At 34.7% G+C, this 26,110-nt stretch overlaps 1 protein-coding gene across 1 annotated transcript; it reads right to left on the bottom strand.

Annotated features, from left to right (window-relative positions):
- Positions 1-3,816: 3,816 nt before the first annotated feature.
- On the bottom strand, positions 3,817-25,835 carry LOC123524484 (guanylate cyclase soluble subunit beta-2-like). Its single transcript, XM_045302718.2, has 7 exons — positions 25,346-25,835; positions 24,745-25,028; positions 21,105-21,522; positions 11,402-11,563; positions 10,950-11,048; positions 5,585-5,676; positions 3,817-4,346 (listed from the first exon to the last, which is right to left on the bottom strand). The coding sequence occupies exons 1-7, from the start codon at positions 25,833-25,835 to the stop codon at positions 4,251-4,253; spliced, it is 1,641 nt and encodes a 546-aa protein (XP_045158653.2). The 3' UTR covers positions 3,817-4,250.
- Positions 25,836-26,110: the final 275 nt, after the last annotated feature.

Genomic DNA, 26,110 nt, shown 5'->3' with positions numbered 1-26,110 from the left:
TATTTGGTAAGGTTAGTATGATAATATCGCAAGGGTGGTGCAGTAAAAAAGAAGTACAGTTGTCAAGTGAAAAAATGTCATGATAAAAGTGTGCAATTTTTGTTAATTATTTTTTTATCAAATTGAGATTATTTCTCGGAAAAAAAAAGAATTAAGAACTTGTTGATTTTGGATTTCATATAATTATTTGTATCAATTTTGTGACAAAATGTACAAAAGTAAATTCGAACTAATTTGTTAGTCAATGTAATTTGCCCTGAAATTTAATTCATTGTTTGCTTCAGTTCTTGGTTCATATATTTGACTGTAATTTCATACTGGAAATTCTTTCTCCTATCTTTACCTTAAACACGAGCATGGTGACAGTTTATCTTAATTATTGCAGAAACTGATTAAGTAAAATATTGAAGAATATATGTGAAATTAAAAAAAAAATATGTCCAAGGAAATATCTTAAACCAGAAGAAACCAATGTAAATGTCATTTCAAAATGACTGAGAATTTTTATTACCGGTATTCATAATACCTAGAAGACGGATTTCAAAGAGTGTGATAAACAACGCAGACTAATCTTTATCAACAGATTAATAATTGTCTAATATTTGACGGAGTTAGTTTTGCATGCATATTGTAATTCATCAAATATTCTAACAATTTAGATGGAATTCCTTCAGTAACCATCAATTTTATGGTAAGAACACTGTTGTGTGAAACCCTCTTCTGATGAATGATTCTTCAGTTTCGAAATGTAAAAGGGATTGGAAACCGCTTACACATTCTTCAAGGTAAGAGGAAACTGCTTGCACCTTCCTCGAATAAATGGGATTGGACACTGCTTACTTGTTCCGCAAGTAAAAGAGAAACTGCTTACACGTTCTTCTAATAATTAAACTTGGTTGGACACTGCTTATACATTCCTGAAGTTAAAGGAAAACTGCCTACACATTCCTCGAGTAAGGGGATTAGACACTGCTAACACATTCCTCAAGTTTAAGAAAAACTGCTATGAATTCCTCAAGTAAAGAATTCCTCAAGTAAAGGGAACTGGATACCGCTGAATACATATTCCTCATGTTAACGAAAAATTGCTTACATATTCCTCGAGTAATGGGGATCGGAAACTGCTTACACATTCTTCAAGTTAAAGGAAAACTTCTTGCATATTTCTCAGGTAAAGGACATTGGACACGGCTTAGACATTCCTCAAGTTAAAGAGAAATTGCTCACACATTCCTCAAATAAATTAGATTGGACACTGCTTACACATTTCTGAAGCTAAAGGAAGAAAACTGCTTAAACATTCCTCGAGTAAATGAAATTGGACATTGCTTATATATTCTTCAAGTTAAAGGGAAATTGCTTACATATTCCTCGAGTAAAGATGATTGTACACTGCTTGCACATTCTTCTACATATTCCCAAGTAAAGAGGACTGAAGACTACTTACGTGATCCTCAAGTTACGGATTTTACACTCTTGAGGACATGGACAATTTTGACACATGACCTTTTCACTATTTCTGTCCCATGATACCTCAAACTTCGAGAAAGTTACATTGCTGTTTCAGTTACACAGCTAATAATTTTTAGAGAGAACTTCTATTTTATATCATTTGTAATTATTAGTAGTTGAACTGTCGTTTCAGAAAGGAGAACGAACGACTGACAATCGAGGGGTCAAAAGTTTGTTTTTACCATTGACCGTTCCAAGGCGGTGTCCCGCTGTAAATGTTAAATACCTTTTGTTTTTATGTTAATCATGTACACGTCCGTGCATACACTGTTACGTAGCTGTTGATTCATTATGTTGCGATCTTTGAACATGGATCTTCCTATCGGGCATTTTTTATTAACTAAGTTTGTATTTAATGTGTAAAAAAAGTTTTCGCATTACTTTCAGTCTGGATGTTTTACCACCCCCTATAAACGACTGTACTCCCCCTCTTCCTGTTGCGACCGATCAAAACAATAAGCTGACGCTTAAACTTGGAAAAAAACTATTTTAAAGTAGTGAATGTGCTTTGTTCGTGTGTATATTTATATTTAATTGGAAACTGAACATGATTTGTTTCTTTATATAATGTGTTAGTCTGATTACAGGTAAAATTATAGCGAAAACTCGATTGATCACTGATTTTGTCCAGAAATTGCACATTGTCGATGTCAAAAGTACATATTTTCTTGTTTGAAGAATGATCTACATATAGATCCCTATGTTTCTTGGATAAAGAAACAATACTTTTTTGGTAAAATTAAATAAAGTCATTGCTAAAACGGTAATTCGGTGTGATGTCCTGATTGTATGCATTTTTGCTTGCAGTATTGTACAAATGTTTGCGACTTTAGTAAAAAAGAATGTATATGCCTGTTAGCAACTGACTTATTTATTTTAAAAATATCGGCTTTTCCCTTGCTCTGTAGTATTTCTCTATAATTATAACCTGCAAACGAAGTTTGAAGGAGGGGGGAAGGGTATATAGGAGTCACCATGCGCGGTCTATTTTTATGTGTGTCCTCATAAATTTGGTCCTGCAATTACTTGTACTTCTCTCAAACTTCACAAACATATATAGGCAATATATGTTTTTTAAAGTCAATGTCAAACTTAAGAGGTCAAATGTCAAAAGTAGGGTCTGTTCATTTTTCATTTCCGGGCCATAACGTCTTTGTGCATGAAGGGATTCTGAAGTAACTTGTTACAAATATTCACCATAATGAGTCGATGTGTAGCGCATAAGACACAGGGTGCCGTCTTATCAAACATACACTGTAGTACGACTAAAATCGATCGTAGGTCAAAACTGTAATATCTGATTTCTAAGAATATGGACACATTATACAGAAAACATGCTACCTGCCCGTAGGCCTACACTTCAAAACTTGAACACATGAAATTGGTAACGGTTTTTGTTACTAGTATTAGCAAGAGTGTTCAGACAACATATCGGTCATACGATAGGATATGATGTTTGATAAGACTTGCCCCAAGCTGGTCCCTTGCTCCAAAGTCAAGATCACAAAATAAAAATAAACGATCGCTTTTTTCGTGTCCGTACCATAACTTATGTTACTTGTTAACGCATCCTAATATACAATTGTATATAACAAATATTGCCTCTACTGGTACTTTTTGTTTAAAAAAAATGGTTGCCATTAATAATTGGTCCAGGATGACATTATATACATGAAGACTGATCGACAGAGACACTTCGGTGTGTATTTTTATTTCATTATCCCCTTAAAGGACATAAATCACATACTTAAGTCGCAAAATGGAGTACAGTGTCAGTCGCAAAGAAGAGTTCAGATCAAATATCAAAATTGGCAAGTCGGCATACAGTGAATGTTATTTACCGTCTAAATAAAAAGTAATTTCTTTCAAAAACGCAACACCTATACAACATCTTATTTACATATATTTATGGAGTATGCATGCTTATTTCAGAAACAATTTGTATTATTGGATTGCAAATCAATTTGACATGTTATTCACAAGTTTCGTGACTTGGTCGAGTGAACTTCCATGCATTGTGTGTGATCAGTCAACATTTTGTTAGCATTTTGTAAACATTATTTGTCTGTTTCATCTGTTATATCACCACATGCACATATTTATGTTCAACTTATCGTAATAGTCAAATATACACCATGTAAAGCAAAATAATTAATGTGAAGACGATGTCTTACCTTCCGCCTGCCAGCCAGTAGTTTGTTTTGATCGGTCGTAACAGCAAGAGGGGGAGTACAGTCGTTTATAGGGGGCGGGGTGGGAGAAAACCAAGTAAAACAACACAAGTCGTATCTATATTTTATTTCATGTGACCCTTTAAACAGACTTCACTGTGTGTGTCAATATGCCAATCAACAAAACAACATGGCTGACATGAAACAATAAATATAAAGGACAATTAAGTGATCAGTTCTGTCGTTAACTCGACCTCATTGAAAATGTACAAATAACAAGTGTTCATCCATTTCATTTAGTTCCTAAATCAGAGAACTTAATCATATCTTAATCGGATTTTGATCAAGTGATGGATTTTGACGAAAGTTTAACAAATGATAATTTACTTTCCCTAAATCATATTTCATTACGTTTGTTGACATATGTCCCATGTGTAATGTAACTTGAAGTGGAGCTGTTGGCATATGCCCTTTGTATTTTTTATTTATTTTTTTGTGAAATCCAAGCATTTCATCAGTTATCTGTAAAGTTACTGACATATGCCGCTCATATGCCTGTTTCGTTATTTAAACTAAAGAGTTGTTTACATCCAGATCAATCTGCAAAACTGTGCTGTTTAGATTTCCACAAAGCCAATAGGTCTTCTTCTGCACTGAACCATTCTGAAAATGAAACTCGCTACATAATGCTAATTATAACCGTCTCTATTTTCAAAAAAAGTAATTTTTGGTTTTTAAGCAGTATGCCATCAAAAGTATTTTATGTATTTTTATCATTATACTGATGATCCATGATATTTGTGAAACTGTTTGGGATTTTTAAGTTGTAGCTTTACACTATTATACTTTTTAACACCGAAATGGCATTTACTTCATTTTTACTTTATTAACCGTCTTGTTTACAAACAAATTTAAGATCAATATACACGGAAACAATTTATGTAAAACGGCGACTTGCCACCAACGCAATCAAAATGTTTCAAATACTAGCCAAGCCTCTACAAAAAACAAATCAAATTCCATTTTAATTCCATTCCAGTTACATAATCATTAATAAAATGTCTTTGTGATTAAGAAATTAGATATCTGTTATGCAATAATCAAAAAAAAAAAATGTCAAAAAGTATGGGACAGATTCGGTTTCACAAGTCTAAGTAGACCTGTTTTGCCAATTTTAAATTTCCCATATTGCCTTGCCAGGGAACAAACTCTATCAAAATATAAGATGCTACTTTTGAAAAACTTTCTGCCACCACCCCATCCACCATCCCACCCTCAAATACTGCTTTATTTGATGTAAAAATGATAACTGATACAGAATCAGGATGGACATTCAATAAAGGGAGATAGTTAGATAATTAAAAATGTAAGACGGATAGATTACAGTCAATGTACATTGCATTTTCTCTATATTTTCTCTGTCATTGTGTGCAATTTGCATATATTTACTACCGTAGTTTTAGAGTTATGACCTGGAAAAGAACATCAAATATAGGGCGATAATAAAAAAAAGGACACGATATATCAACATGTCATGCTGATTATTGCTGCCTGCCAAGATGTTTTGAAATCCATCTATGAAGTTACAAACCGGAAAGAAAATTCGGATGAACATTCAATAAAGGCTGATAATTCAAAAGGTAAGAGGGATTGTCTTAAGGTTCTTGCCTTCGATACATAGTCATGGCATGTTGGTCAATGGTGCAAAGTCGTTTTGAAAGCATGTTCATTTTAATTGTTCAACAACCACATATCTAGTCTACAAATTGTTCATTATCCCAATAGATCAGGTAGCGTACTGTATACCTGCATTAGTTATAGTGTTCGAAAACGACGTTTTTTTTACAAGTGTGCACAACTTATTTAATTTCCAAAATTATATCAGTTTATACGTTACCTACCTTTTTAGGAATATCATCTCTTTCCTTTATCAAGTACATTTTCTTACTGGACAACTGTGAGTATGTCGTTTCTGATATGTGTATACGCAAAGCTGTAAGTATTTGATAAAACATATATGTTACGTTCATGACAGCTATCATAAAAATAAAACAAAGCTAAACTGGCTAGAGGACCAGAATTATTTGATTAGAGTGATCACACCTATTACAAAAACAATGATATTGTATAAAGCGGGCCGTCACACACATTAAAAAAAGAATAATATACCCAAAGTGGGTCAAATAAGTTAATAGAGCAATCACAACTATTACAAAACAATTGTATACTGTACAGTGTTAAGAAACTGATAGACGATTTAGGATTCAGTGATTTATGGCATAAATTTAGCAGAGAAGTTAACTATCTTTCCATTTTGTCACGGAGAATAAGAGATCGATTTATTCAACACTGGCATACAACGATTAGAGATATGTCTATGCTGTAATATTACATAAACAATAATCTGAGGAATATTAAAATAAAATTAAAAGTGACAAGAAGATAAAATAGTACGCGTCCTTTAGATTAAGTAGTCACAATTAAGCAACTGAAACAGGTCGTTACCATGGTATTGAGAGACAAAATAGAATATGTGAGTATTGTAATAGCATGCAGTAGAAAGTGAATACCATTTTCTGTTAATTTGCCCTAAGTACTCCAATATAGGCAAAACTATTTTCAAAACACTTCATGGCCTTCCTTAGCTAGGTTTAACAATCTTATGTCAAGTAAAAATCAGTCGATTTTGGAAAAATTTCAAAACATCTATGCGAAGCTTTCAAAGTAAGAAATGATAACGTACTGTAATTTATTTTTATGTCCGATATTTAACTGTTTCTCCACTTTTAAGACATATATAGATGTATAAATGATTGTATTTTATCATGTTACGCTTGTGCGTACGTATTTTATTGTGTATATTTTGGTTAAGTATTAGCTAAAGGCAAAGTGTATGTTGATTTTGCAAATAAAGTTTGTTTGTTTGTTTTTTTATTGTAAAGTTGGTCAGATTCCTTGATAGAGCGAACACAACTATTACAAAGACAATAATATACTGTAAAGTGGGCCATATGACTAGACTGAGCGATCACACCAATTACAAAAACAATAATATATTGTCTAGGGGCCATCACACCGATTACAACAAGAGGGCCATGAAGGTCCTACATCGCTCACCTGTGTTAAGTTGCTTGCTTGAACAAATTTCTTTGCTAAAGCTTCAAAAACAAGAAAGTAGGTCAGTAGGTCATATTCATAATCACTAAAGTCAGTTTTAAGATTGGTGTGCAAAACTGTACATGTCGTCCAAATATCAAGCCTGTATCTTAAAAACCAAGAAGGTAGGTTAGTAGGTCACAGTCGGGTGATCCCTTATTGCTTGGGGTAAATATAATTAAACAGTCTAGGAAATATGATCTGATAATTTTTGAAGTTTTTTTTATATATATAACTCAAATATCAAATGACCCCTGGGGCGGGGCCTCTTTTCACCTCAGGGGCATAATTCGAACAATCTTGTTAGAGATCAACTAGGCAATGATACATACAAAATATCAAAGGCATAAACCTTGAACTTTCAGACAAGAAATTTTTAAAGTTTTTCCTAAATACTAGTAAGTCTATGCAAAACTTTGGACCCCTAGGGCAGGGCCTCTTTCACCCCAGGGGCATAATTTGAACAATTTTGGTAGTAGACCACTAGGCAATGCAACATACCAAATATCAAAAGCATAAGCCTTGCAGTTTCAGACTTTTGAAGTTTTTCCTATGTAAGTTTATGTAAAACTTGGGACCCCCTAGGTGGGGCCTCTTTTCAACTCGGGGTTATAATTTGAATTATCTTGGTAGAGGACCACAAGGCAATGCAACACACCAAATATCAAAAGCCTATGCTTTGCATTTTCAGACAAGAAGATTTTTAAAGTGTTTTCCTATATATGTCTTTGTAAAACTAGGGACCCCCGTGACAGTGCCTCTTTTCACCCCTGGGTAATAATTTGAACAATCTTGGTAGAGAACCACAAGGCAATGCTACATACAAATATCAAAAGCCTAGGTCTTGTGGTTTCAGACAAGAAGACTTTTTCCCTATACAAGTCTATATAAACCATGTGACCCCCCTGGGCGGGGCCATATTTCACCCTAGGGGGATCATTTGAACAATCTTGGAAGAGGCCCACTATATGATGCTACATACCAAATATCAAAGCCATAGTAGGCCCTTTTGATTTTTACAAGAAGATTTTCCATATATAAGTCTATAGAAACAATGTGACCCCAGGGCCGGGCCATATTACATCCTAGGGGATAATTTGAACAATCTCGGTAGAAGCCCACTCGATGATGCTACATACTAAATATCAAAGCCCTAGGCCCTATGTTTTTGGACAAGAAGATTTTCAAAGCTTTTCCCTATAAAGTCTATATAAACCATGTGACCCCCGGGATGGAGCTATATTTTACCCTAGGGAGATAATTTGAACAATCTTGGTAGAGGCCCATAAGATGATGCTACATATCAAAGATCAAAGCCCTAGGCCTTGTGGTTTTGGACAGGAAAATTTTTGAAGTTTTTTTCCTTTCGGTTGCCATGACAATCAGAGATCTGTACGGAATTCTATTCTTTGAATAATTTTTTAAGAAGACCATCCAAGGATCATCCCTGTGAAGTTTCAAAATTGGCTTGGTGGTTTAGGAGATGTTGTTTAAAGGAAAGTGTGGACGGACGGACTGACGCCGGACGGCGAGCGATCACAAATCATATAGAGATAGGCCCTAAAATTTTCAATGATAGAAACACATTTAATAAAGTCTAGAAATTGATTTCCAAGTCCTTGAAATAACCAAAAATGATTTCACAAATGTGAAATTTATGATAGTTTTCTTAATATCAGTTACTGAAGTTTAAATATTTAATTTAAAGTTGTGATCCGCAAAGAATGATAACTCTTGCCTTGGGCTAGTACTTATAAGCAGAGATATCTATTAGTTTACTTCCCTTGCAATTACACATATGAGTGGAGAATGAAAGCGGTTTAAGACACAATATGATACTTTTTTGCACAACAAAAACATTTAGGTTTTATTCGTATGTATTTGATCTACCCCTCAAAACCTGGTTCCTATCATTTTGTCAACTTACTTATGGTGAAAAATTAACTTTTAACAAGCCGATAATAAAATGAAATACTTGTAAGTATTTCATAGTGCAGATAATACAGTTTTGCTTGTATCAAAATGTCACAATAGAATCACTTTTGTAATACAGAACACCTGGTAGGATTAGTAAGGTGCAATTATATTGATCTCTATTTCCTATGCCTAAATCATATATTGGCTAGCGGGCCAAATGACTTGACTGAGCGATCACACCAATTGCAAAAATAATAATATATTGTCTAGTGGACAGTAACATCGATTACAAAAAAAAAATATGTTTTGTGGACCAGATTACTTGATAGAGAGATCACACCAATTACAAAAACAATAATTTATTGTCTAGTGGGCTATCACACCAATTACAAAAAACAAAACAAAAAAAACAATAATATATTGTCTAGTTGGCCAGATTACTTGATAGAGCGATCACACCAATTATAAAAACAATAAACAATAATATATTGTCTAGTAGACCAGTGAACGATCACACCAATTACATAAACAATAATATATTGTCTAGTAGGTCAGATTACTTGATAGAACAATCATACTAATTACAAAAATCAATAATATATTATCCAGTGGGCCAGATTTCTTGATAGAACGATCGCACCAATTACAAAACAAAAATATACTGTAAAGTGGGCCAGCTTACTTGATAGGGCGATCACGCGAATTATAATCAAAGCCTTGAGATGTCTGGTGGTTGCGGGTTTTGCTAGAATTATTTTCATTTAAAATGCAAATCTATAAATATACATGTATAAGAAACAAATATTAATGTGCCTCATATCTAAGATAAACTCTGCCTGACCTAACATGAACAGCTGGAAATCAGAGATGTAACCATGGGCTGGAATACCTAATCATGGACAGATCTTATATAATCTAAATGGCCAGTGTGAATGGATAGAGGATGAATAAGAACTACTTGATCATTGATTATTCATCCGCATTGTCTTGAATGGGACTACTTTGTGTAGCACATGAACATCCTTCCTTTGGATGTGATTTGGAATCAAATAAAGATACTACGTGATTGTCAGAAATACACATAACTTTAGTAGCGGGATAAACCCGCAACCAAAAACAAAAATATCCTATAAAGTGGGCCAGATTACTTGATAGGGCGATCACGCCAATTATAAAAACAAAAATATCCTGTAAAGTGGGCCATCACACCAATTTTAAAAAAGCAGTATTTTATTGTAAAGTGGGCCATATGACATATTAGAGCAATCACAACTATTGCAATGATAAATGCTGATAACATTTATGTTAAAGCGTTTTGTAACTTTTTATATAAAGCGAATGAACGGTTAGGTTAATCTCTGTGCTCCTGTTGGAACTCCGTATTGTACCTTTTGTATTGAACGTTACTGGACTACTTTCATTTAATATGCATGACCTGACACATTTCTATAAATAGCGCATACAAATAGTTCACTGATTTCTATTTTAACATCGACAAACATTTAATATTCATTCGATAACAAAACGACAAACAAAAAGTAAGATATTGTAATAAAGGGTCTTTGCAACAGAAGTTAGATCTGGGATTTTATATTCGGCTCTCGTGATTTTACAAGGACGGATCACACTCGGCGCTTGTGTGCCTAGTGAGATCCGATCTGGCAAAATCCATTCGAGCCGAATACAGCATCCCAGATCTAGCTACTATTATAATAACCCCATTATACTGTTAAGTTGTATCGTGACGCCTTCATGATTAAGTCTTTAACGAGATTCTTCTGGGCATATGAAACAAAAACAGAATCAATTTGTTTGTGACTGCTGACGAGAGGCAATGAACTGTGCTATACCTCTAACGCTCTGATCCCATCGGAACTCTCTTGTTAGTAATATCGAATGACCCTATTATCCTAAAGGCCTGAAGAGGCTTTGTACGACCGTACCACCGCCCTCCCTTCTAAATCATGATCACTGGCGATTTGTATTTTATGTGGTTACTTACACAGCCTTGTAAATTGTATTACTTCCAACGCAAATTATAATATGTCATATAATTTTAGCTTGATGGGTGAAAAATAATCAAATGGAGTGAGACCACATCATCATCTAGAAAACAATCTTTCATGCATTGATGCGATGCGTGTAATGCTAATACTACATGTAATATGTTTATCTAATGATTATTATACTTACGTAAACAGGTGTCCAACAATAGCTGGGCCTCAACAACGGTTTCTCCAAACAGGCAATACCTCGGCAACTTACCCTCTATTACACCCGCTATCACTGCCCCTATATAAACAGTGCACTCGGATAAGAAAAACAAAAACAATCATCATACAGCAAGTACGGCATCTGCATAACGTCGAAATGCAATTAATTTTAATAGTTTACCCATTGTAAAGAAGGATATTTTCCGTAATTCTCAGAGCAATAAGACCCGTATTGTAAAAATGCCGGTCAGTTATACTTACGAAATTTCGGTGTGTTTTTCAATATAATTTGTTTTATAAAAAATGTTTAGTCACAAAAACAATGGCTAATTAACAGGACTGTGTGCCTCAGAAAATGCAACGAAACACATATTGTAAGACGTAGAGTCAGTGTGTTGCTCCAGGGCAAAAGCTATTTGGACATTGACTTACCTGTACTGATACCTATTTTGAGCTTAACCTTTTCCCCAAAAGCTTGTTTAACTTGAATTTGTTGCACTCTGTCTAAGAGATCTAATGCAAGATTGGCAATGTCTTCTGTGTGTCGTTTGGTATGTTTCTGATGAAGCCCACATGCTACCATCAAAATATTTCCTGCAGTGCAAGAATTTACAAGAATTACCAGAAAAAGCTAATAAAGTGTTCCCTACGTTATGAAAATTTCGAGAATAATCGAATCCACCCAATGTGTTATCCAGTATAAAATGAATAAAGTTACCGTAAAATTACTTTAAAATCTTCCATTTCAGTATATGTATGAGCTAGGACAAGAACCAACGTAAAGCAACTTTAAAATGTTTCATATAGTATTAGCATTGATTAAAATTAGAAACTTAGGACAAACATATAAAGCTACAAACAATGTTTCATACAGTAAAAGCCTCATCCAGGACTAGAATCACCGGAAGGCTACTTTAAACGTTTCACACAGTAAGAGCATGAGCTAGGCCAAGAATTACCATAACGTTACTTTTAAATGTTTCATTACAGTATAAGAATTAGCTAGAACTAGAAGACTGTAAAGCTACTTTAAGATGTATTATTCAGTATAAACATTATGTACGAATAGAATCACCGTTAATCTACTTTAAAATGCTTCAGACAGTATAAGCATTAGCATTGTATACGAGAATCAAGGATATATGTGTGCGTATATGTGTTTCGGGGAGAGTGGAGTGGGGAGGGGGATGCATGCACGATGCTATTGTTTTCTTGTTTGTTTGGTCTAAAATGAAGAATCTTAAATTTGGAACAAGGAATTTCAAATAAATCTTAACATATGTGAAAACCGAAGAAAGATCTATTTTATAAACCTATGCTGGGGCTTTAACCAGTTTCTATACAAATGTTGTATTTGAGGTGATCCCGTAAAGCCGAATTAATGATTTAGAAAGGCTTGCCATCACAGTATGCCCTTCAAATTTGTTTTTAAATGATAGATATATCTCTCATAGATACACAATGTATGTCTATGTCTGAATGCATTATGATATAGCCCGCCCGCAAAGTTCAATAGGGAGAGCGCAGATCTACGGATCTCGGGGTCGTGAGTTCAAGCCCTGAGCGAGGCGTATGTTCTCCGTGACGATTTGATAAAAGACATTTTGTCTGAAATCATTTGTCCTCCACCCCTGATTCATGTGGGGAAGTTGGCAGTTACTTGCGGAGAACAGGTTTTTAATGGTACAGAATCCAGGAACACTGGTTAGGTTAACTGCCCGCCGTTATATAACTGAAATACTGTTGAAAAAGGCGTTAAACCCAAAACAAACAAACAAACAAAAGCATTATGATATGGTTTTGGCTATCATTATTTTGACATCATTCTGTAATTATTTTACTGAATAAGAACAGAAAACCGAGTGGGATTTAGAAATATAACAGTCACTGTTTTATTAAACAAAAAAAAAAGAAATCTGATTATTTTTCTTGCTACACACAAGACCAGTTAATTACTAAGATCGAAAATGCTTTAACCATCGACATTTTGCAGAGTGTTTCAACAAATTTCATCTGAAATAGATATGTTCTGTGTTATAACAGTACGAATTGTGCATGATAGCATAACATTCGAATATTGTCAAATCAGCAGTCTGACGATATTTTGTGTTTTCATGCCTTCTCTCTGAATACAAGACGAGTCAAATGATGTTCTTTCATATCTTAGTGCCTTCGTCCCGACGACGACAGAAGGCACGAGAAGTGGCAGTTTGTCGTGCGTTTGTGTATCTTCGCCCCAGGCACACGAAGACACGACTATACGTATATTTGTCGTTCTTTTGTGTCTTCGCGCCTTTGCCCAAAACGGAGACACACGAAAAGCTACCATTTAATTTTCTACATTAATAATGATTGATTATTATTTGTTGCTTCAAAGTCCTTCGCATTTATCATTTTCTCGCTTTTATGTGTATGGTCTTGGGTGGGGCGGGAATAGGAAAAGAAGGTGGGTTGGAGCGGGGTAGTCAAAACTAATGAAAAGGTTTTAAATTAGTGAAATAAAATTATCGTTCTCATTTTTCTGTAACCGATATAAGCATGATGTTTTAAATTACGAGAACATTTTTCTAATTTGAGCCGTGCCATGTGAAACCAACATAGTGGCTTTGCGACAAGATGGATCCAGACCAGCCTGCGCAGTCTGGTCAGGATCCAAACTGTTCGCTAACGGTTTCTCTAATTGCAATAGGCAGGAAAGCGAACAGCACGGATCCTGGTCTGGATCCATGCTGGTCGCAAAACCACTATGTGGTTTTCTCGTGGCGCGGCTCATTTAACATTCTTCACCGAAAATAACTTTAACATATAACTAAATATCTAAACTCACATTCTCTAATAAAACAGCGTATTGTTGACAACAAAATGCATTAAATGCCAATCTGACTAAAGTACTTGATCTTCTAAACGAAGATCTGAGAACGACCCATTCACATTCGTCTTCTGTATATTTTGGATTTCCAATATTGCTATTTTTATTTTCGCAAATCTATTTTTGTTTGAACCAACCAGACAACTTGTTCCAATGTCAAAGAGTAAGAAAAATTTGCAGTTAATCCAGGGCTCGAACCCGGGACCTCTCATTTACAAAGCAAGTGCCCTACCGACTGAGCTAACCGGCTATCTGACATCTTTCGACATAAAAATTGTTGATATCAAAATCCACGGCTTTTAAAGCTTGCAGGATATTGTAAGGTAGCTTTTGATTGGCTAGCGGAAGGGTTGTCAGAACGAGGCCATGAATAGCTCGTTGTCAGATCCTATGCGTAGCGTAATAGGAGATGTACTTTAGTCAGATTGCATTAAATGCCTAACTGAATCTGAAATTTTAAATGCTCTGGAAAACTGTCATTTTAACGGTGAACAAGCAAATTCGATGAATTGGTATCCCCCGCCGAAAGGGTCTATGGTGAGGAACGGCAAAAAAATATAATCAGCAAAAAGTTAAGAACGTTACAAAGAAGCAAATTATTTCATTAGTCAAAATCAAATTAACAGAAAATGAATGTTTTTGGGGGGCTGGGGGTGGGGTGGGGTGGGGGTGAGGGTACAAAACTTTACATGTTGATTATAAATAATGATGGAAAATTAAAAATGAAAAAAAAGGAAGGTGGGGAATGATGCATGATCGGGGTGGTGTGCATGACTGGGTGGAGGAGTGAGATGAGAGAATGGTACAACTTTGCATGTTGATAAATATTCATGGAAGGTTTGAAAAAAAAAAAAAAAGGAATAAAAAAAATTGCAGGAGGGGTGGGGGGTGTGGGGGGAGGGGGTGTGACCAAGGCAATGTGGCGACCAGCTATGGGTACACAACTTCACATGTTTATGATAAATGTTCATGGAAAAGAATGAAAGAAGTTTAATGAAATTCTTCCAATTGGTTGGTTTGTTATGTACAAATCTGTGGATTTTTAAACAATTAAAGGGCAATAACTGTATGGAAAATTGACCAATGAAAAAAGAAAATGACGGGCATCATCAAAGTATGTTCGTTCATATTCATTTCAAGTTTCATGAAATTCTACAAACTTGTTACTGAGAAATGGCTGCAGACGTGTATTTTTCATTAAATCAAGGGCAATAATTCTAAGGGAAATTGCTACTTACTGAGAAATGACTGCGGACGGATACTTTTGTGCATATTTCATTAAATCAAGGGCAATAACTCTAAGGGAAATTGACCAATCGAAAAAAAACTAGAATTGAATCATCGCAGTATCTTGATTTATGTCTATTTCAAGTTTGATGAAATTCTACCTGCTAGTTACTGAGAAATGGCTGCGGACGGACATTTTTCATTAAATCAAGGGCAATAACTCTAAAGGAAATTGATCAATCAAAAAAAAAACTTGACGGGCATCATCGCAGTATGTTGGTTCATGTTTATTTCAAGTTTCATGAAATTCTACCAGGTAGTTACTGAGAAATGGCTGCGGACGGACGGACTGACGGAGGGACAACGCCATTTCAATATCCCCCTCCCGATTTCATCGGCAGGGATAACAAAGCATCAGTTTCAAGTCTGTAACTAGGCGATAAGTACTAAAACATTTGATAGAAGTATAACTCAGAGCTTATAGTACCCATTATGGAAAATAATCCATTAGATCTAAATACGAGTTTGCCTTTTCATGCCCAACTTCCTTATACAATATTTGTATTCAGAATCTTATTTTGAAAATATGTCAAAAGCATCTGTTTGGCACCATCTCAGCATTATAATTCATTTTCAGATTTAATACTCCTCGGTATTTAAATCTCTCTCCTTGAAAATGGCCCCGTGAGATTACAGGAAGGATATAATAATAAGTTAAATAAGGTGTATATATTTTCATGTAAATGAAGATTAAATGTATATTTCAACTTATTTTCTATACAACAGTAAATAGATATTTTACAAACAAAACAAAAATCATAATATTGTCAGGCTCATTCAATTTTCAAATTATTCTGCATGTATTTTCTGCATGAAGTCTGCGTTTGTCACGGTGAGTTACATGAAAGTAAGGTATTATGTAATATATATATTCCATCAGTTCTGTGTGTAACAACTTTTGCTCACCTAATATTAATTAAGGAAACGCAATATACCTTAAACATTTAATTAGATATTGATTGTAAAATCGTCAACAGAAGCTTGTACAGTAATTGAAATATTTCTAATTAGATCGTTTTGCTTTATTACTCTGGATACGTCATCTGTGCGTTGTTCCTCGCGTGTAGTTTAGTTGTGAGTAAGTTTGATAATCAAGGATATTAGTCAAGTCAAAAGTTATGATTTTTATCAAAACACATCATTTGGCGGTTTGTTTAACAGAGATGGGTTCAAAAGTATGAAAAATTATAACAAACGTTAGTGTTAATCGTACATCACATTTTACATGAGAAATCCGTGTGGACTTTTAGCATTTTTGCATAAATTCGCAAAATTTAATGTAATTGTGGCTTAAAAAGTAATTTGAGTTGATTATCTTATCATCACAAATGACGTGAAATTTTAGATTCAATTTTCAGAAAGTACTGTTACTGATATGCTTTTACACAACAAAATGCATGCACCAAATGATTTTTGCTACGCATTTAATATGTACAATATATAAATTTCTATTGATGTGATCTTTCATTTATCTTAGGCAGGTACTGATGACTATCTGACAAAATATTTGCTTAAGATAAACTTTGGGGCACATTATGCGTCCTTTGAGAAATCATGAACTGCAAACGATGAAGAAATTGTTTCATGCTCAAGATTAAAACTTTCTTGCATGTTTCATTGTCCAGAAAACTAAGTAAAGTAAAACAAATATTGGCAGAGATCACTTCCTTTAAACCGATCATGCTACCAAATCTCATGTGAATACATTTTGTTTGAGCCGGTAGATTTATATGAAATAAAATTCACAAGAATATCCTTTGTAAGCATTTAATGTAACAAGTCAAACTGATAGTAAACTTGAGTTAATACAGGTAATGATCTGTACATATCTCTCACGCTTAGGCTCTAGCAACTCTAATATAAATATAATTTGAATGGACTCTATGACCCATAAACAACCAGAGAATATTAAAACAAATGACACCCGGGTTATGATTTAAATTTGAATGCATGTATCTTCATATATAAACAAGACCATGTTAACTATTTAAACCTTGTTTTCCTTTTTTATTATATACAAGTATAATCGTGTATAAGTTACCGCAAAAACAGTAGCCTGAAAACCGGATACTTGCATCTGCGTCTTTTACCAGTGACTGATTTATTTTCTTGTACTCATTTTATCTTCAAATAATCATAATGGAACAAAAAAATAAACGAGGTGCTTCCTTTAAAACACTTTTTGTTATAATAGTATTTTAATTTACACATTCATTAATAAATTAAACCACGACAGTCATCTTACAATCAATGGTGTAAGGCGAGTTTTCACTCACCGGCAAAACACGGGGATGTCCTGTCTGGCAAGTACATTAGTCATAAACCGAAAACGAAATGGTGGAGGTATATAATAAAAGGACATAATCTAGAGTTGGGATAATGTATTTTGCTAGAGTGGAATTTACCAGGTCAGATCACACTCGTGTGATTCGACCTAAGAAAATCCACTCGAGCCAGATCAAGACATTGTTGTAATAATCCTTTCACATCTTACAATTTGTATTTAAGTACTGAGATAAAAGATTTTTCACTACTTCTTTGTTATTGAAGCTGTTCATTGAGCAAATTCAACTTATGCATTAGGGTAAAGCCTAATAAGTACTAATCATGCCTTCCGTACAGAACAACTGAAATCTACAAACTGCACTGAGGCACCGGATTTGACGACTGCAAATGACGACTTCTGAAAACTGCGTGTGGCGGACAAATAGAAAACTGATTTTATCAATGAAACACTAACTTTTTTTAATTTTAGGGCTAGGACATTATTGCAAATTTAAAATTTAAGCTTTCACTTACCCTGCATAAATGCACTATCATAACAATAACTATGCTAGACCCCTTTCTGGTGTCTCTTTCCGGGCTCTCATGCATATTTTAATAAAATGATAAATATTTACCAGCAAAGTTAACATATTCAATTTGATGTTCAATTTTAATATTAAAACAAAGTGGTTTGGTGATATACTTCAAAACCTTAATCAAAGTTTGAGTTAGTTAACTCATCCTTTCCATTTGTTCATGTGACAGACATCTGCTCATATCTAATAAATCAACAACAGCAAGGAATGAGAAAAACCGAGAGAAGCACCTGTCTGGCCTTTATTCTGTTAAATTTACATCTGTCTGCGTGTTTACGGTTTGTTCATTAAACGACATTACGACACATTTTCATACAGTAACTAGATGATTGATTTAATCCATATGCGAAGAATAAGGTAACATTTCCCAATACAGTTCACGTGTAATTTCACATTTAAAGCAGCACAAAGTGATATTCATGTGTGCATTTTAAAGAACTGTTGAGACGAATGCTTACTGCGAATCAACAAAAATGAAACAGAAGTCTCTCATGTTTCAATTTAGCTTGGTGGCCTAGATTCAAAATTATGACTGAAATTACAGAACAGACGTGTCTTCTTCTCTGCAAAAAAAACAAGGGCCATGTTCTAACAGGAAAACAACAATCAAGAAAACAGTCGCTCAAGTAGGGAAAAGTCTTTCGCAAAACCTGACAGTATGTCAGAATTATAAAAAGTAATTAGTGTAAAATGAAAGACATCAAAGACAGTCTTGTTTACCGGTCTAAATGTCCGCGCTGTAGAAATCCACAGTTTCAGTGAAATCATAAAAATACAATAATTAAGAATTGATTTGTTCTTTGACCTTTGACATAAACGTTGAAATTTCTGTTGCATCCCTAACAGTTTGTGGCAAGCTGTTACGTAGGTTACAACCATTATATGCGAAAGAGTTTTTACAGAAACCTTTAACTTTTGAAAAAGCAAAACGTTTACTATCTGAATAAGAATTGTTCATATTGTCCAAAGCAGAATAAACCATTATTAGCTTTTAAACAAATAACACATAACACAAATTGAATATTTTATCTACATTTTCAGGGGTACCGTTTTTTCGATTATTCGCGGAAAATATCTCATTTTATCTGTTATATTTGAAAAAGTCATTTTTCCTGCATTCTACAGAGTCTATATGAACTGAGGTGGGTCTATTCAAAGTCAAAAAGGACCAACCAAATATTAAAATATTTTCAAAAATATATAAGTTCTTAATATCCGGAAAAAAAACTTTAATTTTTGGGGTACCGAATTTTTGATTTCCAAATACGCCCTTTTCTATTTAAGTTTAAGTAATTTTATCCTTCTTTGTTTGCCCGCCCGGTTAGCTCAGTATGTAGAGCGTTGGTCTACGGATCTCGGGGTCGTGAGTTCGGTCCTCGGGCGGGGCGTATGTTCTCCGTGACTATTTGATAAACGACATTGTGTCTGAAATCATTAGTCCTTCACCTCTGATTCATGTGGGGAAGTTGGCAGTTACTTGCGGAGAACAGGTTTGTACTGGTACAGAATCCAGGAACACCGGTTAGGTTAACTGCCCGCCGTTACATGACTGAAATACTGTTGAAAAACGGCGTTAAACCTAAAACAAAAACAAAACCTTCTTTGTTTATATAGGCAAATTTATAGATTTTCCGATAGATCGATGTTACTAAAAGTTCGTAATGATTAATTGATAAACTGAAAATACAGATTTTCAAAACGGAATATAGGTCAAACTTGGTTATTTACCAGTATACAAAAATGAATTCAATCAACTGTTCAATAGACTGAATGCAGCTGTATCAAAAACATGAACGATTGGGATTAATGTAACCATAAGCCGTGGATTCTATGGATTCTATGGAACGCTGGGACTGTCTGGTGTGATCAGCTATAATTTCATTATGTTAACATACAGTATTTACTTATTTACAGCTGTGTTATTTTGTCCATTTGCTATACTGTCTTGTCTACTGACCATAATATCTTGTCAAACAGACATGTCATTATGTTAACATACAGTACTGACTGCGTTATTTTGTCCATTTGCTTACTGTCTTGTCTACTGACCATATTATCTTGTCAAACGGACATGTCATTGTTTACATACAATATTAAATTGTTAAAAGTTGTGTTATTTTGTCCGTTTGATATACTGTCTTGTCTACTGACCATACTATCTTGTCAAACGGACATGCCATTATGTTAAGACACAGTATAAACTTGTTAAAAGCTGTGTTATTTTGTCCGTTTGCAATACTGTCTTGTCTACTGACCAAACTACTAGCTTGTCGAACAGACATGCCATTATGTTAACATACAGTATTAACTTGTTAAAAGCTGTGTTATTTTGTCTTTATGCTATACTGTCTTCTGACCATACTATCTTGTCAAACGGACATGCCATTATGTTAACATACAATATTGAATAATTTATCTACATTTTCAATATCAGCTGACTCTGCAGTTTTTGCAGCATATAAAAGTCGAGTTATGCAATGTGGGTTAAGTCTTCATGCAATCGCTCTGAACACACGGAAGGATGAAAACCAGCTGATTTTTGTGTCTTGTGAGCAAAGACACGAGAACATGAACGGTCTAGGCAAAAAACTAAACTTTATTGTAAACTCACAAAATATACTATTGCCAGACTTTCGTGCCTGCGGGTTAGAAACGTCGTATCATTGTCATTTATTTAATGTGTCTTCGAGTTTTCACTCCGAATGCACGAACAAATGACACTCCGCAGTTTGCCACGCTTTTATATCTTCGTGTCTAACGGCCGGAACACTTAAAAACACGGCAATTAGCTCAGTTGTTCGTACATTCTGTCTTTGCCTTCTCGTACACGTGCACCGAAACACCACACAGTGGGTCATAATACGTGTTATATGACCCAGGAAAGAGTCTATGCCTTTTATATCTTAAATCAATTTGATTGACAGTAATCCAAAACAGTGTTTGATCTTAACGCGACTGTGCTTTAACAGTCCATCTACATGGAAGGTCTTTGGTTATTGTCTTTTAACAAATACTTCTGTTGAAAGGTTAGGTTAAAGTTATTCATTTATTCCTGTTTTCTATTTAGAAAAGGCCTTCATTACACATATTTAACAGGTCAAAATCTTTGCTATCTTACCAGTTGATCCAAGCTTGCTGACGTTACGTTTCTCCAGCTGCTTCTCGAACACATCAAATACATCATTTACCAGCTCTAACAACTCGTTAGGTGTACTCCTACTCATAAACGTATTAAAGTTGCTAATGTCAGCAAACATTACAGTCACTGATTGGAAATATTCTGGTTCAACGATACTTTCCTGCATGCGCTTTGCGATTTTAGCCGGGACAAGTTGAGATAGCAATGATTCGGTCCGTTTCTGTTCTTTTTCTAGATGCATGGTTTTCTCTTGAAGACACTTCTTCACTCTGTCGATACTTTTGGAGATTTTGTAGATAACGAAGGATACGAGACAAGCAACAACCATGGTGATGACAAGTACTGTCACATCAACCGTAACATTCAATCTGTGGTTGAAAATCTCTTCATTTGTTCTCTAAAAGAAAGTCACACTGATAAGAATAGTGTATGCTATAACATCATAAAACAGTAAGAGAGCATCATGCTACGCAATGAAATCATAACGTCATAGGTTGTCTTACTCTTTCGCAGCTACTTCATCTGAACCACATAGAGGGTGAGACGTTTCTAAATGTCAATGTTATAATTATTTGTAAAAGCTTCTGAGCAATGCTTTATCTTGTGACAAGTGTGCAAAATAGTCATATGTCTTACATGTCACTTCGTTCAACCATATATAAATTTCAACAGAACTTTTTTAAACTGCCTCAAATCAGTAAATTAAATAATATAAAACAGATTAAATGAGTTCAAGTTCAGAGAGAGAAAAAAATAGATTAAATGTCGGCTTATTATTTGTTAATAAATGAGTATGATTGAATAAAGTTTGGGGTTTACAAATGTGCCTAATACAGAATTATTGAAGTGCAAGCGCATAAGTTCGATGAAACTGTGTACCGTCTAATATAATTTTGGTTATCTAACAAATGTGTTGAAACTAACACTACTGTTTTCATGATTAAATGTAAATACGCTTTAAATACATGCTCAGTCAAAAGAGAAAGTGTACATGTTTCTTTCTCGTGTAACCAGTCGACCAATGTTTGTCACATTTCAGCACACTAACACCATTTAGTTGCACTCATTTGAGGTCATTTTGACATTTCCATTTTCATATAAATTGACGTAAACTCTTTCCCTGCGGTTTCAATATCAAACGCACACTAGGTAACCGGATATGTTCGGCGCAGGATCGGTACACTGATTTGAAAACTTTGAGGGATAACTATTTTCCTCATTTTGGTCTCTTAAAAACAAACATTTTGCAAAACACCTCAGTTGCCGTACCTAGAAATAAATGAAGTTTCCATAATCAATTTAAAATCTTCAAAAAAAGGGTCATTATAAGGGGAAATGGCTAAGGTAAATGTTAAACTTATGAAGTTTATAGCTACATTTCATTTAAAATATCATACAACAAAGACAATTTCTTTGTGGACTGTATTATCAATCTTCCCCCTTTCTGAATTCCTATATCGATGTTTCAGTGGAGATTTTCAAGTTTGAAATACACCATATACACGAAAATTGGTCGATGATTGGCGAAGGATAAAAAAATTTTGAGCGATGTTCCAGAGCAGGTTATTGTAAACTCCAACAAAGATAGATAGAGCAAGCTGTCAAGCTAATCTTTGATACTTAATAGACGTTAGTGTATTAATTAAACGTCGAGACATATAATATTGAGTGCAGTAATCAATTTGGACACTGGCAAGCAAGTGCGTCCATTGTTTTATCTTATTTTTATATCTTATATCTTTTTTCATGCATAATTATGTCAGTACATAATTCAATACAGGAAGAGTTGTTTTAGCCAATAAATTAGACCATTTATTGTTATATACACAAGGTTTCCCGCTCTGTAGTTTATCGTTTTTATACCTCCGAAGCATTTAAGAATTTATTTTTTCAAATGAATTTTGATTTTTTAAAGAAATGTTACAATTATAAAAGATATACGCAGATGCAAGAAATATTCAGTATTGGTAATGATTTTCTTTTTCAAATGAAGAATGTATTCTTTCATATGCTACTACTGTCCAGAAGCAACTGAAAAATACCCTGAGCTAGTACATCATTTATGCTAGAAACAAAAAGAATATAAAAAACTGAAACTAGATTACTGTACTGGACAACTGGGATATCGAACAGAACTACATCTACTCGAGATTGTGAAGCCAGTATCACATGACATACAGGTTTCTGAGGACGGCAAAATACGTATTTAGCTAACAGAACGGGTAAACTCGCTGTGATATTACAAGACCATGCCCTCAGAGAACAAAGATTAACAAATGCCTACAAAACAGAAGCTTTTGAAAACAGTCCAAAGAAATCAATATAAGTATTTTAGATAATGCGTCAGAGACTGACTTACCGCAAACTAACTGCAAAGGAGAAGATATCATTTGATGAAATATATAAAACAATGCCGAGTGTAACTGACATGCTCAAAAAACATGTTCAGCTTTAATTGAACAAGAAATGATATTCATTAACAGTAAACTACAAAATTGCTTATGACGTCGGAAATTGACTAGTACTGATGCGACGTCACTTGTGTGCAAGCTATTTCATATAGGGAAAGCCAGGGATATCTTTCCCCAATACGTGATTGGACAAGATTGTCCGGGTAGCGGATTATACGGATCCTCACACATTCCTGTGTCACTCAGGGTTTCCCTACTCTCGGGACAGCGTGGAATGAGAAACCGAGCTTATCCACGCTGTCCCGAGAGTTAGGAAAACACCTGTCATCAGGCAGGCATGTAAGGTCCTTTTTGTTGCCCACCAAGTTAAAAACAATGTAAAATGACAAACAGCCGGCATTATGTAGTCTAATGCAGACGGCGGGAGTCGTGTTTATCGGGAAATGTGTCTTTTTGAATGAGTATTATGGCCTGGGTGGAATTATGGGACGAAGAAAATCTAACAGTGCTGTTTTCAAAGGGAAACTGAATACTAAGCGTAATGTGGTAATGTGTATAAGACATTGCGTCTTGTGGCAGTTCCATTTCTTCAATAACACCATATAGTTCTTATGCATGATAACGCCAGGCGCCACGTAACTGCCCATAAAAGGGAATTTTTTGCAGAACTAAACGTTCATGTTTTGCCATGACCCGCGTTTTCCTCAGGTTGTCATTGCACATAGGATATTTGGGATCTTTTGGGGAGGAGAGTCAGAAAATTTACGTTTTTAACAATCTGTAAGACATTGAAAATGCGCTTATGTTTGAATGGAACGGGATTCTAATAGACGCCATCATATGTTATGTCAAGCCAATGCGATCGCCTTTACTGGCATTTATCGGTGGAAGAGATGGTCACACTAGATATCTGCCTGCTTATGAGAAAAGCGCTGTGTTATCCTACAGTTTTCTGACCGCTTTCTTTAACATTTGCGGGGTTTTAAATTGAACATACCTCATAAATCACTGATTAATTCACATTTTCTCTGCAAACACATAAAAACATTGATGCAATCATATGGACCATAAATGAATCTTTAAACTGATACCAAATAATCGTATATGTAAACTATGGATTTTCGTACATGGTTGTTTAAAACACTATGCATACTTTTGTTGTATTTCCTTTGTTTTATTTTTGACTGAGCATATATGTTTATAAATACCATTGTGATGTAGTCAGCTAATGCACGAACTACATCATTTAGCTGGTTAATATATGATGTCATATTCTCAACCCATATCATCCCCTCTTCTGTAGAGTACACTTCCGTTGTATTCTCAATAATCTTCTGCTGCATCACCTGCATGCGACTTTCCAGCTCTATGTCTATATGATCCAGTCTGCTTTTAAACGCTACAGCCGAATAACTCTCAAACATGCCCAGAAACGTCTCACCAAGATCGTGATTCGCCTTGTACCAAAGTAACGCTTTCAAATCCAAGCCACCTTAAATCATCAAAAGTAAACTATACAAAGCAAGGAGATTATATTACACATTGTTCAGTCCGTGTGATTTACATACATGGTAATTTTAACTATTCCATATGTTTCTGAAGCTAATTTATTGCTTCTGAAATAAATGAGTATGAAGTATGAAGTAATATAGTGCAATTGACCTGATTAACCTGAAAACATAATCTACAGATAAAGCTGAGAAATCAAAATTGAAAAAATACATTTGTGTTTAGAACTGTCTATAGTTTTGACGAATCACGGATTTTCTTGAAATACTTAAAGTTAATACAGTAGATAACTATAGTTACCATGTGTAAAGAAATAAGCTCCAAGTGACAGTTGTACGCCTATGCATTCTTTCCCATTGATAAGCATGTGAAAGGCTACAAGTTCTGCCCATATATCGCTATCTCTCTCTTCTTTTACAGCGTTCATCATCCAGTCTATAAACACACCGATGTCGTCTGCAAACTGTCTTGTAACCTCTTTATAAGTCAAGCTTTCTGTCTGGTTCCTCATTTCTGTCAAACTTGTAATAAAACTCTCTTTACTGCGGAACTTGCTTGGAAAATTAACTGTTACCCAACTTGGGAGTCTTAAAAGTGCGTCGTCGGTCAATTTGTATGCTTCTATTAGGAGTCTTTCAATCGCCGGATCATCGTGGACGCTCACGTAAAGTGACATTACATCTCTCTCATTCTGTAGTGTGTGTACTACGTCGCCAACTTTGAGGGAGAAATATACACTTTCTTTTGTATTTTGTCGTTCTGTTAACAGCTGAAAATGTTTAAGAATCATTGATTAAAAACCAATGTTATACACATAAAAGATAGATTTGTCGCATTAATACGGTAGTGTATAAAGATGTATTACTATTATGTAGCATTGCGTGACTGTTAATCATTAGACGTCAGAATTTACGGATTTTCTCTTCCTCTCAAACAAAAGTAAATCCGTCAATATACAAATTGGTACTGATCTGAAAGTAGGCCTAGAACTTGTAAACGGAAAACAAGTGTATACTGTTGAAATTCGTTACCTCAAATTTCAGGGGATTGAGCGTTTTACTTTGA

Source organism: Mercenaria mercenaria, chromosome 1 (assembly GCF_021730395.1).
Source record: "Mercenaria mercenaria strain notata chromosome 1, MADL_Memer_1, whole genome shotgun sequence".
Classification (NCBI taxonomy): domain Eukaryota; kingdom Metazoa; phylum Mollusca; class Bivalvia; order Venerida; family Veneridae; genus Mercenaria; species Mercenaria mercenaria.
This window is presented reverse-complemented; position numbering and strand designations above follow the sequence as displayed.

What these genes read in the sequence shown, in the direction of transcription:
- LOC123524484 (XM_045302718.2), bottom strand. Translation starts at nt 25,835, where the DNA reads ATGATTCTTAAACATTTTCAGCTGTTAACAGAACGACAAAATACAAAA. An exon ending in CAAAATAGGTATCAGTACAG is followed by an intron (nt 11,049 to 11,401) that starts GTAAGTCAATGT and finishes CTGTTTATATAG; the next exon opens with GGGCAGTGATAGCGGGTGTA. An exon ending in ATTGTTGGACACCTGTTTAC is followed by an intron (nt 5,677 to 10,949) that starts GTAAGTATAATA and finishes AAATACTTACAG; the next exon opens with CTTTGCGTATACACATATCA.